General features: G+C 41.3%; 2 protein-coding genes across 3 annotated transcripts in view; both read left to right on the plus strand.

The window, feature by feature from the left end:
- The window catches only part of LOC121553393 (cGMP-dependent protein kinase 1), a 169,753-nt gene extending 155,509 nt beyond the window's left edge, over positions 1-14,244 (plus strand). For both annotated transcript variants that reach the window (XM_041866461.2, XM_041866460.2), the window contains exons 10-18: positions 9,470-9,566; positions 10,203-10,342; positions 10,463-10,552; positions 11,290-11,431; positions 11,545-11,708; positions 11,813-11,935; positions 12,454-12,516; positions 12,601-12,667; positions 12,758-14,244. In XM_041866461.2, the coding sequence (XP_041722395.1) occupies positions 9,470-9,566; positions 10,203-10,342; positions 10,463-10,552; positions 11,290-11,431; positions 11,545-11,708; positions 11,813-11,935; positions 12,454-12,516; positions 12,601-12,667; positions 12,758-12,856 (985 nt within the window). In that variant the 3' untranslated portion in view covers positions 12,857-14,244. The remainder of the gene's footprint in view (positions 1-9,469; positions 9,567-10,202; positions 10,343-10,462; positions 10,553-11,289; positions 11,432-11,544; positions 11,709-11,812; positions 11,936-12,453; positions 12,517-12,600; positions 12,668-12,757) is intronic.
- A 4,906-nt stretch (positions 14,245-19,150) lies between these two features.
- Positions 19,151-21,613, plus strand: LOC121553488 (dickkopf-related protein 1-like). The gene is made up of 4 exons (XM_041866623.1): positions 19,151-19,492; positions 19,654-19,792; positions 20,180-20,314; positions 20,531-21,613. The coding sequence occupies exons 1-4, from the start codon at positions 19,292-19,294 to the stop codon at positions 20,794-20,796; spliced, it is 741 nt and encodes a 246-aa protein (XP_041722557.1). The 5' UTR covers positions 19,151-19,291; the 3' UTR covers positions 20,797-21,613.
- The last annotated feature ends 1,023 nt before the right edge of the window (positions 21,614-22,636 follow it).

Here is a 22,636-nt window from a genome sequence, read left to right on the forward strand (position 1 = left end):
ACGTCCTCCAGCAGTTGTCATAATTACTGTGTAAGTCTATGTAAGGGTGGTGAGAACCATGAGCCTCCTAGGTTTTCTATTGAAGTCAATGTACCCAGAGGAGGACAGAAGCTAGCTGTCCTCCGGCCACACCATGGTGCTTCCCTACAGAGTGCTGCTGAGGCTACTGTAGACCTTCATTGCAAAACAGTGTGTTTTCATCAATTATTTGGTGACGTGAATTTATTTAGTATAGTTTTATTTAAAAATGATAACTTTTTTAATGTTTCACTATTTTTTTTTAAATGAAATTCACTGAGGAGGATGGTCCTCCCCTTCCTACTCTGAGGAGCCTCCACTGAATTCTATACATTTGAATTAATTTCTTCCATTCTCTACTGAATGTTCAGTTGAACTTCCTTTACCTGTGATGACAATGATACAACCTCGCCATCTAGTGGTCATAAACTATTCTTACAACATCAAATGAGCTTATGACTGAGGTAGGTCTGAATTGAGCTTTAACGCTTCCCTCCTCAGGTCACTTGGTCAGGAAAATCTCTTGGCCTTACCCATCACCCCTTGAATAGTAAAACTCTTGACAGGGGGAGGGGTCAGCTGTCAGCCACCCTGAGCTGTAAGGGCCACCCTCTTTGGAGTGTAGTCTGGGCTGTGTTCCAGGAGATACAGTGGGGAAAAAAAGTATTTAGTCAGCCACCAATTGTGCAAGTTCTCCCACTTAAAAAGATGAGAGAGGCCTGTAATTTTCATCATAGGTACACGTCAACTATGACAGACAAAATGAGGAAAAAAAATCCAGAAAATCACATTGTATGATTTTTAATGAATTTATTTGCAAATTATGGTGGAAAATAAGTATTTGGTCAATAACAAAAGTTTCTCAATACTTTGTTATATACCCTTTGTTGGCAATGACACAGGTCAAACGTTTTCTGTACGTCTTCACAAGGTTTTCACACACTGTTGCTGGTATTTTGGCCCATTCCTCCATGCAGATCTCCTCTAGAGCAGTGATGTTTTGGGGCTGTCGCTGGCCAACACGGACTTTCAACTCCCTCCAAAGATTTTCTATGGGGTTGAGATCTGGAGACTGGCTAGGCCATTCCAGGACCTTGAAATGCTTCTTCACGAAGCCACTCCTTCGTTGCCCGGGCGGTGTGTTTGGGATCATTGTCATACTGAAAGACCCAGCCACGTTTCATCTTCAATGCCCTTGCTGATGGAAGGAGGTTTTCACTCAAAATCTCACGATACATGGCCCCATTCATTCTTTCCTTTACACGAATCAGTCGTCCTGGTCCCTTTGCAGAAAAACAGCCCCAAAGCATGATGTTTCCACCCCCATGCTTCACAGTAGGTATGGTGTTCTTTGGATGCAACTCAGCATTCTTTGTCCTCCAAACACGGCGAGTTGAGTTTTTACCAAAAAGTTATATTTTGGTTTCATCTGACCATATGACATTCTCCCAATCCTCTTCTGGATCATCCAAATGCACTCTAGCACGGGCCTGGACATGTACTGGCTTAAGCAGGGGGACATGTCTGGCACTGCAGGATTTAAGTCCCTGGCGGCGTAGTGTGTTACTGATGGTAGGCTTTGTTACTTTGGTCCCAGCTCTCTGCAGGTCATTCACTAGGTCCCCCCCGTGTGGTTCTGGGATTTTTGCTCACCGGTCTTGTGATCATTTTGACCCCACGGGGTGAGATCTTTCGTGGAGCCCCAGATCGAGGGAGATTATCAGTGGTCTTGTATGCCTTCCATTTCCTAATAATTGCTCCCACAGTTGATTTCTTCAAACCAAGCTGCTTACCTATTGCAGATTCAGTCTTCCCAGCCTGGTGCAGGTCTACAATATTGTTTCTGGTGTCCTTTGACAGCTCTTTGGTCTTGGCCATAGTGGAGTTTGGAGTGTGACTGTTTGAGCTTGTGGGCAGGTGTCATTTATACTGATAACAAGTTCAAACAGGTGCCATTAATACAGGTAACGAGTGGAGGACAGAGGAGCCTCTTAAAGAAGAAGTTACAGGTCTGTGAGAGCCAGAAATCTTGCTTGTTTGTAGGTGACCAAATACTTATTTTACACCATAATTTGCAAATAAATTCATTAAAAATCCTACTATGTGATTTTCTGGATTTTTTTTCCTCAATTTGTCTGTCATAGTTGACGTGTACCTATGATGAAAATTACAGGCCTCTCTCATCTTTTTAAGTGGGAGAACTTGCACAATTGGTGGCTGACTAAATACTTTTTTTCCCCACTGTAGGTAGAGTAGAGGGGAGTGATGAAAGGAGAGGCTGGTGAAGCCCAATGGAGCCATGCTCAGTGCTCAGGGACAAGTGGGCCTCGCTGTCACCCCTTGACTTGTAAAACTCTTGACAGGGAGAGGGATCAGCTGTCAGTCACCCTGAGCTGTAAATGGGCCACCCTCTTTGGAGTGTAGTCTGGGCTGTGTTCCAGGAGATGGGTAGAGTAGAAGGGAGTGATGAAAGGAGAGGCTGGTGAAGCCCAATGGAGTCGTGCTCAGTGCTCAGGGACTAGTGGGCCTCGCTGCCCCTGCTAAACATGTCCCTTTTCTGGGAAACAGGTGTAGTGCCTAAAAGAAACACTTTTGCTGGTCCATGCTTGTGATGATAAGAAGATCCGCCGACACTGTACTCTGTTTTTAAAGGTTTATTATAACAAAGGTTCCAGCATCGGAATTTGACAGATTCTGCAGATATCTGTGAGACAGCACAGCCAATCAGTAATTTGCTATCTTCCCTCTCTGTTCAAGACATGGCATTATATCGTACATGGCCAGAGCATGGCGTGATTCTAACATCCAATCACTGGCCATTACATATCCTCTTTTCCAGGAATTTAGTAATGCTTTCCAGATGTTTCAGCAAAAAGAGCCACGTTTCCTATAACACACTTTTGTAAACGTCAGCACAATCCCAGACTGTTTAAGATACTACATATTCCCCCCTTCGAGACTAATTAAGTCTCGAAAACAAAAAGAATAGGATTATGACAAATAACAATTCTTGCTCTTGAGTAACTTTAACAATAAACCAAAATTAATGGAGATTAAACACATGTTTATATAGACACATTTTTGTATGTAATGTAAATACATTATTATGGAGTGTAAATAAATTGTCATGGAGTGTAAATGAATTGTCATGGAGTGTAAATGAATTGTCATGGAGTGTAAATGAATTGTCATGGAGTGTAAATGAATTGTCATGGAGTGTAAGAGCGAAAAACCTGTCTGGCAGCTTTCATTCCAAATATCCATCAGTCAGTCAAGACAGGAAAATTCTCTCACGGCCCCTCTGCCCTAGGCGACCACCTAAGTACTCCAGATCAATTCACACATCTTCATGAATACATTTTAAGCTATGATGCAATTGAATACATATGAAAAACCCCAGCAAACAAAATACAATCAAAATGTCCACATTCAGGCTGGTCGACCCATCGGACCCTCCTGTGGATTCTCTCTGTCCTTGCCTAGACCCCATATCCCTAAACTTCAACGAAATAAACAAAAACATCTGAGGTCCCCACATGTACCCAACACAGAAAACATAATTCTTCAAAAATTAATACAGAAAGAATATAACACTGGAGTGTAGTAAGAGTATAACACTTCATCTCCTCCACAGTGTCATCTTTCAATGCGACGTTGATGATGGAATCGGAACATTTCCACTCCTTCCTTGTTCCACTTCCTCCAGTCCATTCATATTGTCCATGTTTGAGTATTTGAGTCCCTCTACATATTCCCCCATATGCTTCTGGAAGAAAAGAAAATACCAAACAGTATCTTTTGCAAAACAACACATGCAAATTAAAACATCAATATCAGCAATAATATAAGAATTCCAAAAATGATATGAATTCCATTTCCCCCTTTGATTCATCACAATAATATAATCATCCCACAATTAGATATTCCAAATTTCCTAGAGTTATTTCAACCCTAGTTTTCATAACATTTTAGTCTGACTTTTTCCAATTTTTCTTTATCTAATTTTTCAAAAACCATTTCACTGATTTATTCACAAAAACTCTTTCCCATTTTCTTTTGAGTATATTAAATCGGAAATTCCCACCTGCTGATGACTTCTTTACACAATAACTTTGCAACCGACTGAGCATCTTATGAACCTCTTGGTATATGAATGTAACCAAGAATAACAGTCACACATTATTTTTCGGACAGATTATGCACCTACCTATGACATAGTCAATCTATTCAAGAAAATATGGTTCCCAAAAACTCTACTCCTTTATGATCTTTATCCTAATCTCCCCTTTTACAACATTAGCTAACCCATAGCTTCCTAAATCATCATGGTTTCTCCAAAACAATAATTGAGTGCTACTCTAACGATTTTTCTATTGTCTTCAAAACACTTGCTTTCGAAAGTCCTTCAATTTATGGTTCAATTCCTTGGATTGCTTCATCTTTCAATGGATACTGATTCTTCCAAGGAGGTCTGGCTCCTGGTCGAAGTTCAACTTTCACCTCAATTGAGTTCAATATCAGTCCTTCTTTGATATCACAAACATTCTTGAACTTTTTTCAACATCTCTTCTTCCATAGATTCTCAATCCATCTTCACACTTCAAACACATTCATTTATCTTCCGTACAGCTTATGACTCTCCTTGTCCTTGAGCCAAAATCATCATTTTCAGAAATCGCTGATTTTCACTCCTCCAAATCCTTCTCATAATTATTGATTTGACATAGTGAGATGTGTAACCTCTTCAGGCTGAACACAGATAAAAGCCTTTCTGCTATCCATCATTACTTCCCATAGTCCATTGTTTATTTTCACTTCAATTGTTGGATCTTTTTCTCTTCTTCTCTAATCGGTGCTATCAGTTGAAACTCCTCCTTTTCGGATCTTCTGGGCACCTCTAGAATTCTTGCTCCTTTCCTCTGAAGGGTTCACCTGTCCTCCAGATGATCTTCACTTGCTCCTGTATCTTCCTCTGAAATTATTTCTTTCCAGAAACTATCTATGGATATGAAACAACTTGTACCACTAGTTGTGGCTGGTACAGTTGCATTTGACCTTGTTCAGTTGAAACTGTAGCAGTGATTGTTGATTCGGTTCCCTCTGATTGATCATAACCAACACTTCTTTTCTTCTTCTCCACCAGTTGTATGATTGAGTTTTCAGAGTTTCTTCGTCTTGTTCTTTCGTTGTTGACATATCAGTATTCTTCAAAAGGTTCTCTTCTAAGTTCTGTTCTTGAAATATCATCTTCTTACCAGTGGCCTTTCCTTTGGCCTCACTGTATTATTCTTTTCCTTCAATTCTTGAGGTCTTCATCCAGTCGTGTTACTTCTTCCACTTCTCCATTTCTTCTTTCCTCTCTTGCCAACCCCTGTCTGATGACAGGGTCATATCCACCCATGATCTCTTCTGAATCACTCTCATCTTCATCATCCTCTTCTCCTTCACGTTCCAGACATCTCATTTTCTTCCGTCTTCTGGATTCATCTTCATCGTTGTTTCTGCGGGTACCCTATCTATTATTAATCTATATTTCTGATGCAATAATCACTCCTGGATGATCATTGTAAGCTGAGAACAAACATCCCCAAGCTCTACTTTTTGAACCTATCTTATCGCTGAAATATTTTATCAATTTCTGTTTGAGAATGAAGGGCAATTTTTGTTTCACTTGCCGGATAACCTAGCAACACTTTAATTAAAGGATTACCCTATTTCAACCCGTGTAATGACTTTCATAGTCCTGATATCTTTTTCCCCATTGTAATGACTATGTTATGTGTTTCCTCTTGTTTCCCTCCTTTTTTTTATTTTTATTTTTTTATTAAAAAATAATTAATCAATTAATCCAATCAATCAATTAACCAATTAAATCAATCAAAAAAATCAAATCAATCAATCAATCACTAATCCAATCAATAAACTAATCAATCAAGTCAATCAATCAATCACTAATCAAATCAATTAATCAATTAATCCAATCAACAAACCAATCAATGAAATCAATCAATGAATTACTAATCAATCAATCAATTACTAAAATCAATCAATCAACTAATTAAATCAAATCAATCAATCGATTAAATACACAAAACCAAATCAATTAATATTCCAATCAGCAAACCAATCAATCAAATCAATCAACTAATTACTAATCAATCAATAAATCAATTTGTTTGTGAATTCTATTTTACCAAATTATTGATTGGTGGCAGTCTTACCACATCCGATCAGGAAAGGTAAAGGAAAGTAGTCAACTCCAGAGCAATTAAAAATAAAAGATCTGTACCAACTCACAACCCAATTGCTTAATAAGCACCTAATTACCTTAATTTTTACAGAATAATGTTAATGCTGGATTTCCAAGACAACTCTAATCAATACAAGTCATTCACGGAAACTGTAATGTGCAATTATCAATTACATAAAGTCATCAGTCTGTTGCCAAGCTCTTGCGAAATGGTCACAACATGAAATATTCTATGTAAACACAATGTATCAATTATATCCTGTAAGGGAAAGTAGATTTGTGAATAATGACAGCACTGGCCTTGATTTGGACAGGGTTGCCGTCACTGGTGTCAGTTGATGTCAGCCCCTCCTCTTTCTCCCTCTCTCTCTGTCTCCTCCTTCTCGTCTCTCGTATGACAGAAAGGCAAAAGAACAAAGAAGAGTTTAGTTTATACTTTTTCCACATTCACGCTAAGAAATAAGCAAACAGCTTAACTCAGGAATATTATAAATAGCTCAATAACATTTTATTTTATTCATTTATATTATTATTATTATTATTAATCCGTCAATATATCTGTCATTCACCAACTCAACCGATTATCAACCAAACAGTTTTACAGTCAAGCAATAGTTAATTCAAGAGAAGATTTCACTTGTGTGCAAAATTCCCCCTCCCGTTTTCTATTTTGTCTGCACTGAAAACGGACTCTCCCGTTCTCTCTCCAGTTCAGTGCAGGGGAGTGGCTAACTCATGAATCCTACGCGTGCGCAGTTCAGTCACCAATGTGATTTCAGAGTGGTAGGAGCTATAAAAAGTTGCTCCGTTCTCTTCTCCCATAGACAATAACTGTTTAGACTTTAACAGAGCTCACAAACTGAACACATAGAACATACAGAACACAGAACACAAACCCACTACCAAGCTTGTTATCTTTCACTTATCTGCAGATTTATAGTTATGCTGTTATCAATTACAAAACATCTCTATACACTCTTAAAAAGTCCTCCCTGTAGGCTCATGATTAGTTAGTAAACTATGAGACTCATAAGATCTTTTAAACTTATAGTCCTTCCAGGGGGCTCATAGTTTATATAGTTTAAGAATTACAAACGTTCTCACAAACAGAGACTCATAAGATATTTAACCTTAACTGTGTTGTAGGGGTTTTAACTTTTTACTCTAGGGGCTTAACTTTTGAAAACCAAGATACCTAACACATTTATTTACAAGAGACTAAAAACTCTGCTCAAAGCCTTAGTCGACACACATCTGGAAGTCATCAAGCACGCAGCCAAACTCACTGCGTTTCACCCAAACACACACACACACACACACAGGCTACGTTTCTGTCACATACAGGATCCGTTCACACAAGGCATGCCCATCGCCGTTTCTTTGTCTTTAAAATTGTTTTGCTAAATTTCTGCTACCTTAAGTTGACGACATTAAATGAGAGGCGACATTGGATATACAATTCGTCAACTATATCCCAAGAGGTTACATACAATTTAATATATGTCGTACAAACTCACTGTTCCCAGAACAGACCAGAGAGTCAATCTAACAACTCCCCTGGTTTTACGGCCATCATATGGATGCCTTAGTCTCACAAGGGCTTCCTTAAATTAACGGCGCCTTAAAAGTATACTGTTAACTCATTTCACGCTGTTATCCTCTAAGCCTTTCATTGGACACTCCTTTCACTTTTATTCAAGGCAAAATATGTGTGTCCAAATCGGTGTGCCCTACAGACACTCCCCACTTTTTGCGTTGTTCTCAACGCAAACTAATTTAGAGAATTTAGAACGGAACTCCTACCACACAGCAAACACCAGCAAAACGCACACACAAGTTCTTAGACGGTGCATCCCCCCCAGCGCACACACACACACAGCCACACGAACCGACCAGCGCCCAAAGTTTGTGAGAAATCTCACCTTTTTTGCATGCTTCTTGAGCGGGAGTCACTTCGTAGCCCATGAATGGAACGCTGAGAGAAGATGCAAGACGCCCCATTCCTCGTCGCCATTATGTAGTGCCTAAAAGAAACACTTTTGCTGGTCCATGCTTGTGATGATAAGAAGATCCGCCGACACTGTACTCTGTTTTTAAAGGTTTATTATAACAAAGGTTCCAGCATCGGAATTTGACAGATTCTGCAGATATCTGTGAGACAGCACAGCCAATCAGTAATTTGCTATCTTCCCTCTCTGTTCAAGACATGGCATTATATCGTACATGGCCAGAGCATGGCGTGATTCTAACATCCAATCACTGGCCATTACATATCCTCTTTTCCAGGAATTTAGTAATGCTTTCCAGATGTTTCAGCAAAAAGAGCCACGTTTCCTATAACACACTTTTGTAAACGTCAGCACAATCCCAGACTGTTTAAGATACTACACAGGGCAGACAGACAGACAGACAGACAGTTGTACCAATTGGCAGAGTTGGTTCAAATGACAACACCTTCTAGACAACACCTATATGTGAGACTGTGGAGAAGACCACACACAGAGTCATCATCATAAACATAATTGCCCTCTAGTAAGGAGGTCTGTGATTGGAGCTCATCACTAGGGCCCAGATGTTTCCTGGTAATGTCACAAAGTCCAGAAATAATTCCAGTATGGGCTAATGTGGCTGGACAGGTGCGACATTTGCAATCGCTGTGAAGCTGCTGTCCTTGCTCTCTCCCCTTTCACATGGAAAAGTATGAACCACTCCACCGTCATGGTGATTGTTTTGGCATGCACCCGAGGCTGAAGGCGTTGAAGATCTTTTGGCTTGGTTGACCCAGAAACCCTTTATCCTCAGGGCTCAGGCCTCTATCTGTCCTGATCCTCTCGATCACACTACTGAGCTGATAAGGCCCACTGGATTAAACAATAACCAGAGAGGACACTGGGAGTGACAGGCCTAGCCAAGCACGGCATTTGGTCCCAGAGGAGTCATCTCATGTGACTTCTGTCCCCCTCTGTCTCTGGTGCAATGGGGACAGACAGGGACATGGAAGTTCTATGTTGTGATAGAGGTCAGGACTCAGGACATTAAATAGGTCTGGAGTACGGCAGTTTTTGTTCTACCTGTTAGTTAATTGATCAATGTCAAGGATTGTCCAGAGATTCCACCATCTGTCCCAGGTCTTAATCAGTGAAGATTAAAATAAGAAGTACTAATTCAAAGTTAACATGTCCTTGTTGTCTGTCCCTGCAGGTACGAAGCAGAGAACGCTTTCTTCTCCAACCTCAATCTGGCTGACTTCAACATCTTTGACACACTGGGGGTTGGTGGCTTTGGCCGCGTAGAGCTGGTAGGAACCACAGCTGCTACTTGTCGGCCTCCTGACCTAATAGCAAGCTATAGCTTAATGAAAGGTGCCTTGAATAGCGTTGTGTAGCCAAAATGTTGAATAAACTGTCCTTTGAACTTACTCTGCCAGTTGTCCACTTGGATGGTTCTTGTGCAAAAAATATGAGACAAAATATCCACAGAAAAGTATTGTTAAACCGACTTTTTTAAATGCTGGTACTGCCGTTGCGATTTCTATCACCTGGCACATGCGCAAAACCATGTAAACACCTGCACGAGTTTGGTTAGAATGCATGTATCGCCTGCTTGTATTTACGTGGTGTGCGCGTGCCTCAGGTGATGAACAAACAAACCATGAGAGCCACGCACAGAGACCCGCATATTGAAGTCGGTTTAATAATACTTTCCTATGGATATTTTGTCTAACATTTCCAACGGCATAAGGGTGAACTCCACGGACAGTTAATTCAACATTCTGACTTGTAAAGGGACTCTTTAGTCTTCTGGATTCTAGCGACAAGTATGGGAAGTCCACACTCGGAAGCTTAAGAAGCTGCAACTTACATTGTAGTGCATTGATGTGTCATTGAACTGTTGCTTACAGCTAACAGTGCTCTCCTCTCTCCTGTGTCAACAGGTCCAGCTGAAGAGTGATGAGTTGAAGACTTTTGCCATGAAGATCCTGAAGAAGCGTCACATCGTGGACACGCGGCAGCAGGAGCATATCCGCTCTGAAAAACTCATTATGCAGGAGGCCCATTCTGACTTTATTGTCAGGTAGAGACACGCATGCAATGCCTGTCCACAGACACTTTTAATTCACAGTAAAACCTACAGAGGACCCACCCTCCCCCCGCCACTGTCTTGATATCTTTGTACTCTGTGTTTCGTATTCAGACTATACAGGACGTTTAAGGACAGTAAGTATCTCTACATGCTGATGGAGGCTTGTCTGGGAGGAGAGCTGTGGACCATTCTTAGAGACCGGTGAGTGTTATACCTTGACCAAACCGGCTCCCCGTGTGCACCCGCATGCACCATCGTGCGCATGTTGATTTTGTCTATCCCCACCAGACTCATTCATGACACGCAGATTAAAATACCAAAACCAACTGTGAATCAACTATATTAATTTGGGGACAGGTCGAAACACACATGAAACATTCATAGACATTTAGCTGACTTGCTGTTGCGAGCTAATTTGTCCTGGGAGATAAACATTAGGTTGTTATTTTACCTGAAATGCATGTGCTCCTTTTTTTTGCTGGATCTTTGTAGATTTTTTAGTCATACAAAATCATGTGTTCTCTACTCCGACAATTAATCCACAGATAAAAGGGGAAACCTAGTTAGTTTTTAGTTAGTTAGTTATTTGATTTATCTCTCCGCGTTCATCTTTCAATCACCCACGTGGGTTAGTATGCTCGTGAAAATCAATGAGTAGAGTTGGGAGAGGTGGGACTTGCAACGCGTCAAGCTTCTAAAATAGAACCAAGATCTATTTTAGCGCCTGGCTACGCAGACGCCCATTGACACCCGCGACCAGTTTGGATGAAATTATTGAATAACAACGTGGCCGGCCTAGCCAGCATGTCAGGTCAATATTTCAACTAATTTCATTGTGCCTCGCATGTGTTTCAGTGAGTCTGTGGAAGAGCTGGTCAATGTGAGCTTGTTTAAAATATGATGGTTATTTTAGAGATTATTGTCACTTCCTTCTCCAGGGGTTCGTTTGAGGACTCCACCACCAGGTTCTATACAGCTTGTGTGGTGGAAGCATTCGCCTACCTGCATTCCAAAGGCATCATCTACAGAGACCTCAAACCAGAGAATCTTATACTGGACCACAGGGGCTACGCCAAGCTAGTAAGGGACACACACTGTGGATTCAAAGCTTGATGGCCCAAACCTCTAACCCTTTGATCTATTAACGCTGCAGGTTGCCTCTAAGAATGTATTTTCCCATGTCCTTTGTTTAGGTGGACTTTGGCTTTGCCAAGAAGATAGGGTTTGGGAAGAAAACGTGGACGTTCTGTGGAACACCAGAATACGTGGCACCAGAGATCATTCTGAACAAAGGCCACGACATCTCAGCTGACTACTGGTCTCTAGGAATCCTCATGTTTGAGCTCCTCACCGGCAGGTATACAGACAAACCTGATAATTACTCTTAAATAAAAGTGAAAGGCCAGATGTAAACTTAGATTGGGAGAAATGTTAGTGTCTACTTCTACCCTGGTCTTCCAGCCCTCCCTTCTCTGGCCCTGATCCCATGAAAACATATAACATCATCCTGAGGGGCATCGACATGATTGAATTTCCAAAGAAGATTACCAAAAACGCTGCCAACTTAATAAAAAAACTATGCAGGTGAGTCCCAAACCATTTGGTCCACCCTCAACAATTACTGTTTAAAGCCTCAGTGCAGTCAAAAACATGATTTCCCTGTGTTTTATATACTGTATATTTCCACACTATGAGGTTGGAATAATACTGTGAATTGTATGCCCTTTTAGTGTAAGATTTGTTTGAAAAGACCACCTGAAATTTCTGCCTGTTTTGGTATGGGAGGGAGTTTTGGCCTTACATTGTGACATCAACATGCAGTAAATTAGATAATAGACCAATAAGAAAGAGAGTTCCAAACCTCTCTGCCAATAAGAGCTCATTTTCAGTTTTCCCCTCTCCACTCAGACCACTCCCAGACAGAAATTCCTCTTTGCTAAGAAGTTATTTTTGTTACTTTTGACTATTTTAATTGAAAACAATCACTGTAAGGTACTTAATTGTTACCCAGAAATTATTTGATATTGAGTTAAAAATGGCTGCATTGGACCTTTAATATCATTTGGTCTTTAGTAGAGAATTTAAAGATGTGTACATTTTAGGGACAATCCTTCGGAAAGACTGGGAAACTTGAAAAACGGTGTCAAAGACATCCAAAAGCACAAGTAAGTTCATGGATATGGATAGCCATATTATTCTACTAATCTTCTCACATTTAGATATTTATAACAGTTTCTATACATTTCCAGATGGTTCGAGGGCTTTAACGGGGAAGGTCTACGGAAGGGAACGCTGACACCCCCTATCATCCCTAATGTAAGTCACGAACCAACATTTCAGCAGCAAGCTGCTTTCATAAAAGGTTTAAGTGGTTCAATTCTCTTTCTGTCTTTGTCTGTCAATCAGGTGACATCACCAACGGACACAAGTAACTTTGACAGCTTCCCAGAGGACAATGAAGACCCGCCCCCAGATGACAACTCTGGCTGGGACACCGATTTTTAAACGGCACCCCCCACCCCCACCCCCAATACCAAATTCTCTTCTGTCATTGGCCTGGGGGCCTACTTCCTGATATAGCTGCATTCTAAAGACTGCGATAAAGAGGAAGAGGAGGTCGGAGGAGAGGAAGAGGACCACAACCGCTCTGGGTCACCGATATGCCTTCGCTACGCGTGGCTCTGGGACTAGCATTTAATGACCTTATCATTTCCTCAGTGTTCTCACTCACTCACTCTCTCTCTCTCACACACACACACACACACACACACACACACACACACACACACACACACACACACACACACACACACACACACACACACACACACACACACACTGAGGTAAGTCCTGGAGCTAAAACAATGCCTATTCATTTAGCAGAGAGAGCATGTGAGAATGAGTGTATGTACAATATATGTGAGAGTGTAAGGACACAAAAAGGAACGATAAAAAAAGTAAAATATATAGGGTGGAAGATTATTTTTCTGTTGCGGCCACACACCTGCACTGCTCCTAAAAGGTTGGACAGACACAAACAGACAGGCTGGGTCCATGTTTGGAAGGCTTCCCCTCTGCACCCTGTTTTCTCTCCAAGACAAATGGACAGGCTGGTCCCTGAGGTTCGGCTCAGCAGTACCTAGTACCTACAGTATCTGGTATCTGGCCCTCCTCAATAGGGAAACAGGATCTTAGTCTGACAAGTCAAACAGGTACCAAGTGCTCATGACGAACGTGAATGTTACTGTTCCTCTTAATATTACTTTTAGAACCACAGAGTATATGTAGATACAATTTGAAGTTACATTCTCACACATAGGCTGCTACACTCATCTACTTTACTCATGTACACTGAATGCAGCAGCTACTTACCTTAAAAAAAGCAACATTTCTGTTCTGTGCTTCAAATGTCCTGCTTACAAATGTAATCAGTCACACATATTCATCCCTCATTTCTACAAAGCAATTTGTTATTATGCAGTTATTAACAAACTTCATCAACAACAACAGCGAAGATTCTTGGACCATCTTTCATTTCACAGGCATTGGACGATCAGATAATAAAGATGTAATTTATAAGTCCACTATATGCTCTTAGCTACACATCAACCCTATGTATTGCAAATGTCTGACATCCTCATCCTATGAGTTGCTCTTTCATCATGCAGTTACTAACCAATCAATATAAATGGCATCCCTTTAATTAGGTAAGTCATATTTTCACGCCACAGTAGTTTAATTTACCACTTTTAATGGGGTTTTAATGCCTTCAGTGCTGTCGTTTCTACAGTAATGTAAATACAGGTACTGAATTAAATATGAATGGATGAAACGTTATGAGCACTGGTTATTGTTACTGTGTATTGATATTAAAGTGCTTGATTACTTTGTAATGCACTTGCTTGCTTTCTTTAGAGAATTGTGTTGGTTTGTAAACTTAAGTGACAAGTCTGTTTAATATTTGACACTTCTGTTGTCGCCATGTTTAGTTAAAGTCCAGAGGACAATGATTTGCCGTGTTTAGTTAAAGTCATACAAGTGACCGCTAAATCCAGAGGACAATGATAAATACATAGTAGAACAGTTAGCAACCAATTACTATTCCTTGTTGACATAACTATGAAGTGTGCATCAATCATATATTGGAGTAGGTCTATTTTAAAAACAGTTTTGTAAAACAGTTGGTGGACTGGACAACCAGCATGGTTATGTTTTATGAGTGACGCTAATCATTCATTCATCATTTTCTCTACACTTGTGGTTCAGTACCTCAATGTCCAACACTAGTAGTCATTCATCAGTAGAACAATGCAAGTGCCTTAAATCAATGGCATCCCAATTAACGTCATGTCATCGTTTCAATACTGCATGAACAGTAAGCGACTCAAAACGTTACATCTGTTGTCACACTGTCCATAGATGGCTGCTTTCCATATACAGTGCATTCGGAAAGTATTCAGACCCCTTTACTTTTTCCACATTTTGTTAGGTTACAGCCTTATTGTCAAATGGATTAAATTGTTATTTTCCCCTAATCAATGTACTCACAATACCCCATAATGACAAAGCAAAAACAGGTTTGTAGAAATTTTAGCAAATGTATAATACATTTAAAACTGAAATATCACATTTACATAAGTATTCAGACCCTTTACTCAGTACTTTGTTGAAGCACCTTTGGCAGCGATTACAGCCTCGAGTCTTCATGGGTATGACGCTACAAGCTTGGCACACCTGTATTTGGGGAGTTTCTCCCATTCTCTGCAGATCCTCTCAAGCTCTGTCAGGTTGGATGGGGAGCATTGCTGCACAGCTATTTTCAGGTCTCTCCAGAGATGTTCGATCGGGTTCAAGTCCGGGCTCTGGCTGGGCCACTCAAGGACATTCAGAGACTAGTCCCGAAGCCACTCCTGCGTTGTCTTGGCTGTGTGCTTAGGGTCGTTGTTCTGTTGGAAGGTGAACCTTTGCCCCAGTCTGAGGTCCTGAGTGCTCTGGAGCAGGTTTTCATCAAGGATCTCTCTGTACTTTGCTCTGTTCATCTTTCCCTCGATCCTGACTAGTCTCCCCATCCCTGCCGCTGAAAAACATCCCCACAGCATGATGCTGCCACCAACGTGCTTCACCATAGGGATGGTGCCAGGTTTCCTCCAGATGTGACGCTTGGTATTCAGGCCAAAGAGTTCAATCTTGGTTTCATCAGACCAGAGAATCTTGTTTCTCATGATCTGAGAGTCTTTAGGTGCCTTTTGGCAAACTCCAAGCGGGCTGTTGTCCCTTTACTGAGGAGTGGCTTCTGTCTGGCCACTCTACCATAAAGGCCTGAAGGTTCTCCCTCCCATCTCCACAGAGGAACTCTAGAGCTCTGTCAGAGTGACCATCGGGTTCTTGGTCACCACCCTGACCAAGGCCCTTCTCCCCCGATTGCTCAGTTTGGCCAGGCGGACAGCTCTAGGAAGAGTCTTGGTGGTTCCAAACTTCTTCCATTTAAGAATGATGGAGGCCACTGTGTTCTTGGGGATCTTCAATGCTGCAGAAATGTTTTGGTACCCTTTCCCTGATCTGTGCCTCGACACAATCCTGTCTCGGAGCTCTACAGACAATTCCTTCGACCTCATGGCTTGGCTTTTGCTCTGACATGCACTGTCAACTGTGGGAACTTATATAGACAGGTGTGTGCCTTTCCAAATCATGTCCAATCAATTTAATTTACCACAGGTGGACTCCAATCATGTTGTAGAAACATCTCAAGGATGATCAATGGAACAGGATACACCTGACCTCAATTTCGTGTCTCATACCAAAGGGTCTGAATACTTATGTAAATGTAAAAAAATGTATTTCTGTATTTTCTTTTTAATACATTTGCAAAAAATGTCAATAAAACTTGTTTTCACTTTTTTATTATGGGGTATTGTGTGTAGATTGCTGAGGATTTTTATTTATTTAATCAATTTTAGAATAAGGCTGTAACGTAACAAAATGTGGAAAAAGTCAAGGGGTCTGAATACTTTTCGTAGGCACTATATATATATATATATATATTTTTTTTTTTTTACAATCAAATGGTAAACACTGTAGACAACAACTGAAAGTCTGTCTATAAAACAGTATTTTTCTCCTTTGCTCCTTTTCCCCCTTCACAAAAATATATATTTAAGTGATATGTATCCTAAACTGAGTGCACATGATATGGAAACAAAGTAGAAACACTGACTGCATTGTGACTGCAATGACATGCTCTCCTCTGGACATGATAGTGGTGGTTGCACCTGAAGACTGAGACCTGGGCCTTTATCCACAAAGCCTCTCAGAGTAGGAGTGCTGATCTAGGATCCGTTTCTCATTTAGATCATAATGAATAAGACTATATAGACAGTTTGGGACCTGATCCTAGATCAGCTTTCTACTCTGAGACGCTTTGTGGTAATGAGCACAGAAACTCACATGTCAATATGATGGATAAACCACCACTTTGAATGACCACTTCAATCAGATAGAGATGGCAAAGATGATTTGCAGTTGTCGGCACAGTTGGTCTGAAAAGTATATGACCTATTAGCCCATTGAAAAGGCTTTGTTAAATTGAGAGGGAATGCTTAGCACTGGCAATCTTTTTTTAATTTAAATAAGTGCTGAGTTTGCAAAGGCCCAAGAGATTATAATAGGAATTCTGCTTCTATCTTCACTCATGTACGAGCATATGCAACCCAAGCCACACATAATCCAGATCATACGCCACAGACATGAACACATAGCCTAGGCCTGCATTACTTATTTGAAACATTATTGTTGCCGTGATGTTGGGATCCATAGAATAGGTTGCAAACATTTCAGTTTCTTGTACACCACTTTGTCATTCATAATTTGACAGACCCTTACTGCTTTAATTGCCACTGTTTTGTGAATCCCCAAAAGTTACAATGTGAGTTGCCTGATATATTTTCCTTGTGTTTTTGTTATGTTTCTGTGCCACATGTACACTCTTTAAAAAGACAACATACTTTTCAATGGGGTTTTTCTGGGTGTCTTTTCTTCATGTGGCCAATCTAATGTTAAGTTAAGATTTTCTATTCAAAACACCAAGTCAATAATACTGAGAAGGAAACACCAACAGCCACAAGAGAGAGCAAAAGGTGAGCATCTTCTTGTTCACCCCAATGTAGCCTGATTCAAATGAAAGCAACTGGTAGGCTTTGACAGGAGGACCTTCCACTTTTCAGAGATGTTTCATCTGGTTCGTAAGTATTTCAAATGCCAGTAACCAGACTAATCGACAGTGTATTCCCAGAGGCCTAACAGCGTGTCACCTCTGTGTGATCATTTAAACCCATCAAAGGGGTTCTTGTTAAGCCACGATGGTTTATACCTTGGTTAAAAGCTAAAGCACCAAACCGAACCACCAGACATACTGTAGCGCCAGTTCGTGTTCAGGTAGGCAATATTTGTATGGCGACGTTGCTTCTTCATTGTCTATACCGTTATGGAACCACCAGATGGGGTCCAAGTGCCAAACCTTTTCTGTAGCATACAAGAGAAGCAAGCACATTCTCTTCAGCCTCGCTTTCTTACCCGGTACAGGAACTGTTTTGGTGCCTTTTCTGGATATTCCCTTGGTGCCATGACATTGTAGACCTAAACACGCATGTTGGTAATGGTATTTTATGAACACACACCAGTCTCAAAAATGTCAAACTTTTTGACATAATTTGTGTGGGAGTGAACTGCAGGCCATGGGAAGAGCAGAGCTTCACTCTGTCCCATTTGGTGGCCTCTTTTATCCCGTGTCCTTCACTAGCTCAACCTGAGCGCAAGCATGAAATATCAGAGTTGTCTTTTATCTCAATGTGCCAGTCAGCCCTGAAAGACCTCTCCACGGAAGCCCATTAATTAGATACACTTTCACACCCCTTAATGGTTTGTATATCCAATATTGATGTCCGCCGCTGGTGTAATCAAGCACACTTTGAGGATAATTGTGCCCTTTGCAATCAGATAGATCAAATGAAGTAGTTAATCGACGGAAAGTAGCTTCAATCACCGTTTACACACAGCCAAAGGACAGTTAGGCTACTTGAATGTCAAAGGAAAAACAGCGGGCCTTTAGGAAAGACCCTTCCACTGTGCCAAACTTTCCCAAAATAGCATAAGAATGGGAGAATATGTCCAGACAATAGATACAGTTCAATCACAGGATGTGGTGGAAAAAAATAAAGAAAAAATGCCATATTAAACCATAAGAATATTTGCGAGTTGTGAGCGCAGATTTCAGACTGTGTACAAATAGTAAGTAGCCTTGCATGAGTGGCTTGTGCTAGCCAGAACAGCTCATAGATTTCATACTATCTTACCCAAAATAAGCAATAGGGTCCATGTCAACTGCTCATCAAGCGTAGTCTATTAGAAGTTCTGGATTTGAGCAGCTCCACAACTTCTTCTGTCTGAAATGATGTGAGTAAATAACTTTGGTGCCAGTTGACAGAAATGTGGTATTGGCTACAATGCCATAATAAACCAGGAGTTCTCCTGAGCTGTATCCTAATGGCATCCTTTAAATATTGTTTAAAGGATGATGTCTCCAGGCAGGTGATGGGCGCAATCCCATTAGAGACTTGTTGATCACACAAACCTTGTGAAAGTAAATCCTGGCAGAGCAGTTGCCCATTTCCATACAGTGGAGCTCAGGCGTTTAAGCGCCTTTGAAATTCCACCCTCCGCCTTTGTTGTGTGCTGCGAGGGGCGGGAATAAATACAGATCCACATGTATAAAGAGAACATCGCAGAGCCATGCGTCAGAATACCTCAAAATACCCTACTAACAACAACCTCTTGAGACTTTGTGGTAGGATTCAAGACTTACGCAGACTTTTTACCAATACATTTGACGGATTTTTATTCATTTTTCATTTATTTATAAGACCAATAATTTACATAAGAAGAGGTATGCCTCATCTGCCAGTGCTTCGTTTTATGGCCATATATGTCATGCTGTTTGGATACCTTGGGGATGCTTATGCCGGGGCGGTTTTACTCAACTCTAATGCCATCAAGAACTTGCCCGGTGGCACCGACATGGTTAGCCCGAGCCCACGTCCATCTTCACCAGATAGCGACCGGCAGAAAGCAGTCGTGGACACTTTGCAGGTAAGAAACCCCACTAGAAAGCTCTAGGAGCTGTGCGTAATACCAACACTAACCAATGCCCAAGCGCTTGTTGGATACGTTACCAATGCGCTTTTACCGAAATGCGTTCTGCATTTATGTTCCAATGGAAATAAATATTTTATTATGTATATTTATCTTAGCCTACTTGCACATATGATGATGAGTGTGGGACCGATGAATTCTGCAACGATATCCGAGGCGCGTGCCTCCCATGCCGAAAGATCCGAAAGCGGTGCGCAAGGGATTCAATGTGCTGCGCTGGGAACCGCTGCATCAACGGTGAGCTCAACATATCCAAATGTTACTTGTTGTTATTTTTTCAACCATTTTCAGATCATTACACTTTTAATTCATGCGAGGTCTTTTATTTAAGTTTAGTGATGTGGTAAGAGAAGTATTGGGAATACAAAAACTACTTATGGGTAAGAAAGTGGTCCTCTGTAGCTCAATTGGTAGAGCATGGTGCTTGTAACGCCAGGGTAGTGGGTTTGATCCCCGGGACCACCCATACATTAAAAAAAAAATTATGCACACATGACTGTAAGTCGCTTTGGATAAAAGCGTCTGCTAAATGGCATATTATATAAAGTTGGGGTGTAATGAGATATTGTAATTATCTTGAAAACTTTACTAGCGTTCAATGATAACATGTACCTTTTCCCTCAGGTGTTTGTCAGGCCAGTGATCAAGATGCTGAAGCTGCAGTCACTACCAGTGTTGGGAATAGGCAGAACAACACCATGGAACACCATGGCAAGAGACTGCCTCTGCCCCAAGGTCAACCACAACATTCTGTCAAAGGTAGGTGTGTATTACACATGCACACACCCACACAACAAACACTACCCAGTATCACCCATAAAGATTCTATAGATTTGTCCTACCCACACAGTCCACTTGGACTAAATTACCAAGGGGTTTGAAAGGAAACTTTTCAATATCAAAATTCCAGCTGTGAGGCCTTTCCAACAGAACACGTCATATTTACCTCTCTCTCTTCCCTCTCTCTTTCTCTAGGTCGGGAAGGTAACAACTGCCTGAGGTCCTCTGACTGCTCTGAGGGTCTGTGCTGTGCACGCCACTTCTGGTCTCGTATCTGTAAGCCGGTGCTGACGGAGGGCCAAGTGTGCACGCGTCACCGTAGGAAAGGCGGCCATGGCCTGGAGCTGTTCCAGCGCTGCGACTGTGGAGATGGCCTCTCCTGCAGACCGGAGAGAGGAGAGAAAGACCCCGGAGTCAGCAGGACCGCAGACCGGAACCTACACACCTGCCAGAGACGCTGACACACACACACATCCTGGACATACACACTGCCTAAGATGCTGACACGCTGCCCACAACCTACACATCTGTCAGAGACGCTGACACACACACATCCTGGACATACACACTGCCTAAGATGCTGACACGCTGCCCACAACCTACACATCTGTCAGAGACGCTGACACACACACACACACACAACACACGACACCTGGAAAGGAAGACCAGATTCCAGAGAAAAGTGATACGCCCAGAGGGATGTGATGGTTTAAAATGGACCAATCCGATTCACCTGGATGCTGGGGGTTGCCGAATAAGGAAGCTGTCATTGGATGTGTCTTGGAAAGATCGATACGTCATTAAAAATGGCAGAGTTGTTTTGTTTCTCTTTTATGGAACTTAACCTTGATTATTGCAGTAAATTACTGTATTGTAAATACTGTACTGGAGGTGGTACTTAACTGAGCTATTGAATTCTGTCAGCACCAGTATGATAAATATGAACACGGTGCTGCACGGTTCCTTTCCAATATTGTAAATGTGTACACAATATGATTGATATTGTTATTTACTGTCTAATGTAAAATGTACATTTTCATTATTTACTTGTAAAAATTAACAAATAGTAAAGATATCTGTTTTATTAAAACATTCTATTAACCTGACCCATGTTGTAAGTGTGGCTGCTCGAGTTCTACAAGAAAAAACCTTGTTTGGCTATTTTACAATGGTTGTTGAACAATAAACTGGTATTTGATATTGTGGGTAGCTCAATTGGTAGAGCATGGTGCTTGCAACGCCAGGGTTGTGGGTTTGATTCCCACGGGGGGCCAGTATGAAAATGTATGCACTCACTAACTGTAAGTAGCTCTGAATAAGAGTGTCTGCTAAATGAGTAAAATGTATAATGTAAAACAACCCAATTGTTTTTGACTCTATACATCTCAAAATGATGTCCAACAGCTTAATGATTCAGTCTCTCCAAATATAGGGGGTGGGGAATGTTTTTAGCATTCCAAGCTAACAACCACCTCTTTTGGAGCGCAAGAGTTATTTAGGCATGCTCTTGGTAGCATTTAACTCCTAACCCGGGCCACACAAATCAGTGGTTAAGACTGGAGAGTTAGAATTTTTGGCCCAGATATTCTGGTCATGGTTTTTACACATACACACACACACACACACACACGTCACATCAACTATCATAAAACAACATACCTTTGTGACAATGTGTGGGGCTTGACCGTTGGAGAGATATCATAGCGGTGCGGCACAGTCCTTGGGCCATGCATGGCTTTCTGTAAAAACCACACCTAGTCATTACAGACAGGAACACTATAGCAGGGGACTACAAAGACAATAACACTGTATCCAATGAAAAGAGTCTATGATAAGTATCCCAGTGTCCTCCTTGAGTCTTTGGTGTTTCTGGCTAACTTCTAATTAGACCTCTCCTAGCCTTCATGTGAAGCTGAACATAACATAGAGATAATGTAGCTGCTAGCTAGCTGAGCCTACTCTCTAATTACTTTATTCTACTCAATCTACAGAAGGATCATGAAATGGGGGATACCACATGACTTAAGTTTACTGTGATGCAATGCAAGTGTTCTTCATGCTCACTGCACGGCAGGGACACACTGCATTTCCTGCACTTGTGCAATAACATATAAGCATCGACCAAACTCTACCTTCGTGTCTCTAATTAGGACGAAGTGGATTACATAATGGTGAAATAATGACTGTGTCTTCTGCCCCAGCATAGCAGACGGATTCTCATGTTGACATCCCAGTGATTTGGATCAAAGGGTAGGCGAAGAGAAACGTTTGATTTCTAACCATGCAAAGTGCCCTCTGCAA

Source organism: Coregonus clupeaformis, chromosome 37, assembly GCF_020615455.1.
Source record: "Coregonus clupeaformis isolate EN_2021a chromosome 37, ASM2061545v1, whole genome shotgun sequence".
In the NCBI taxonomy this organism is placed as follows: domain Eukaryota; kingdom Metazoa; phylum Chordata; class Actinopteri; order Salmoniformes; family Salmonidae; genus Coregonus; species Coregonus clupeaformis.

Bases quoted from the DNA above. Each gene is read 5' to 3' on its own strand.
- LOC121553488 (XM_041866623.1), top strand. From the start codon at position 19,292: ATGCCTCATCTGCCAGTGCTTCGTTTTATGGCCATATATGTCATGCTG. The intron at 19,493-19,653 runs GTAAGAAACCCC...TATTTATCTTAG, and splicing joins CAGTCGTGGACACTTTGCAG to CCTACTTGCACATATGATGA. The intron at 20,315-20,530 runs GTAGGTGTGTAT...CTCTTTCTCTAG, and splicing joins ACCACAACATTCTGTCAAAG to GTCGGGAAGGTAACAACTGC.